Below are 2,149 nucleotides of genomic sequence, written 5' to 3' on the forward strand. Positions count from 1 at the left end.
AATTTGTAAACCAATAGGACAAATATCAGAAATTCCCATGTATCACAATGGGTGGTTGAACTTGTTATCCCAGTTTTATGCTTAAAGATTTTTTTAATCTCAGATGTATTTTTAACTGTAACTGAATCTATGTTTTATTAATAATAGAGAATCAAATAACTGTATGTGACAGACTGATTCTTCATTTTTTGGTCTGCTTTTAATTGGATTTGTTGTTTCATCATTAGGAGTTGGATGAAGCTTTGCACCAAAAAATTGCAACAGAAATGAACCTTTCAGAAACAGCTTTCATCAGAAAGCTGCACCCTGGAGATGACTTTAGCAAAAGTGAGTTGGTTTTCTATACCCCCCAAAATATCTCACAAGGGAATAGGATGACACTTAACCCCTAAAGGGGAACCCAGCCTGCAGGTGTGTAGGGATCACAACCATGCCTCTGTAGGATTGCATAAGACACAGGAACACAGAGGCTTATCTTCTAAATAAGACCTGTTAGGAAAAAGGAAAAATCTGTGCATTTCTTGGAGTGCTCAAAGTTCTATCCATTTTGGATAAAAATTAAGGCATTTTTATATCATAGAGACACAAGAGAACTTAGAATGCCACCACTTCAAGAAGCTGTTCAGTTCCACTTTTCACCTGAAAGAGCCAAGAGATGGTAGTGTTTTCAGTTCTTTCAGACCAGTTTTTAATTTTCCAGGCTGTTTTCCTCTTCTTTCAGTTAGAACAAGCAGTGGCAGTTACTGATTCTTACTTTCCTAGTTTGTTTTCCCCTTTTCCCAGACTATTTTTCAGCTTTTTGGGAGATAAGTTACGAGTTGAGGCTGTCACGGTTTGTTGGGTTTGTGGTTACCACTGACATCTCGGATGTCCCTGGTTTCTGGCTCCCCAGCAACACCAGAGCTGCTCCCCATCTCAGGGATGTGCCTGGTTCCCAGGCTGGAGGCAGATCAGGAGCATCCTTTGGCTGCTCTCCTTGTTGAGAGTAGAGTCCTGACTGAGTTGCTGACCTGACTGAAAAGTGACAGCTGTGCCAAAAATCAGTGCAAAATGGGTTCCTAAAAGTGCATTTAGGACCAAGACAGATTATAACATGCATTTTGATTACCTGGAGCATCAGCACTCTGTATAAAGTGTGGAGATAAAATGAAGAAATGAACTCTTGCACCTACTGATGCTCCATAAACTTTATTTTGCAGGTTGCTGCTTTGGGCTCAGGTGGTTCACCCCAGCCAGTGAAGTTCCTCTCTGTGGTCACGCTACACTGGCATCGGCTGCTGTGCTGTTCCACATTCAAAGTATGATTACAAACTAGATATTTTATGTACATCTAAACATTGTAGAAACTTTACTTGTAAGTAAGATCTGTATTTTCTACACCAAAGGCAACTAAATATTCCGAACATTTAGAGGACACACGTGGAGACACCGTTGATGTCTTGTACAACTGCTCTGTCATTATCTGTCTGCAGTTTGATGCCTGCAGCTGCTTAATTAACCTTTTTTGAATGTACTGAGCTACTGCAAAAGCTGTAAGACTTTAGATTCCAATTCTTGTGTTTGCTAACGTTGCAGTGTTGTCTGTCTAGAAAATCCAAATCCAGTTCTCACATTTGTGACACTGAGCGGGGAATTGAAAGCCAGACAAGTGAAAGATCACATTGTCCTGGACTTGCCACTTTATACAGCCTACCCCCAGGTCAGTGAAAGTTTTATTCCTGACAGGCTTTCAGGGAAAGTGTTTGTTGATGTTTGTATGTGTGTGTTAATGCTTGTATATGTAAGGATATGTGTCTGTAGTTGTATAGAGGCATACATATATATATTTTATTTTTTACAGTGCTTTTTTTTTTTTCCCTCTTCTTCAGGTAGTTGAGGAAGTAGAAGAATTAATAAAGGTAAAAAGAGAATCTATATGTTATCTTCTTTAAGGAACATCTGTAATAGCTCTACTTGTTTTTATATGTTATGATGGCTGAAAAATGGCAACAAGACTCTGCTTGTTGTACTCCTGAACCTGATACACCAAATTCAGTGCCTTTGCTTGTCTTGCTTGCCCGTGCTAGAGAACCCTCTGGGATGAGAGACCTTGCATGAGGCTGTTGTAGCAGGGAGTGTGTTCCCCAAAAATGTGAAGGAAACAGCATTT

At 39.8% G+C, this 2,149-nt stretch overlaps 1 protein-coding gene across 1 annotated transcript in view; it reads left to right on the top strand.

Annotated features, from left to right (window-relative positions):
* The window catches only part of PBLD (phenazine biosynthesis like protein domain containing), a 4,690-nt gene extending 2,704 nt beyond the window's left edge, over positions 1-1,986 (top strand). The window contains exons 2-5 of the mRNA XM_027900853.1: positions 228-327; positions 1,200-1,298; positions 1,590-1,699; positions 1,869-1,986. Coding sequence (XP_027756654.1) covers positions 228-327; positions 1,200-1,298; positions 1,590-1,699; positions 1,869-1,931 — 372 coding nt within the window. The 3' untranslated portion in view covers positions 1,932-1,986. The remainder of the gene's footprint in view (positions 1-227; positions 328-1,199; positions 1,299-1,589; positions 1,700-1,868) is intronic.
* The last annotated feature ends 163 nt before the right edge of the window (positions 1,987-2,149 follow it).

The sequence above is a fragment of the Empidonax traillii genome, unplaced genomic scaffold (assembly GCF_003031625.1).
Source record: "Empidonax traillii isolate 1590-97213 ecotype Southwest subspecies unplaced genomic scaffold, ASM303162v1 scaffold754:size369281, whole genome shotgun sequence".
Lineage (NCBI taxonomy): Eukaryota > Metazoa > Chordata > Aves > Passeriformes > Tyrannidae > Empidonax > Empidonax traillii.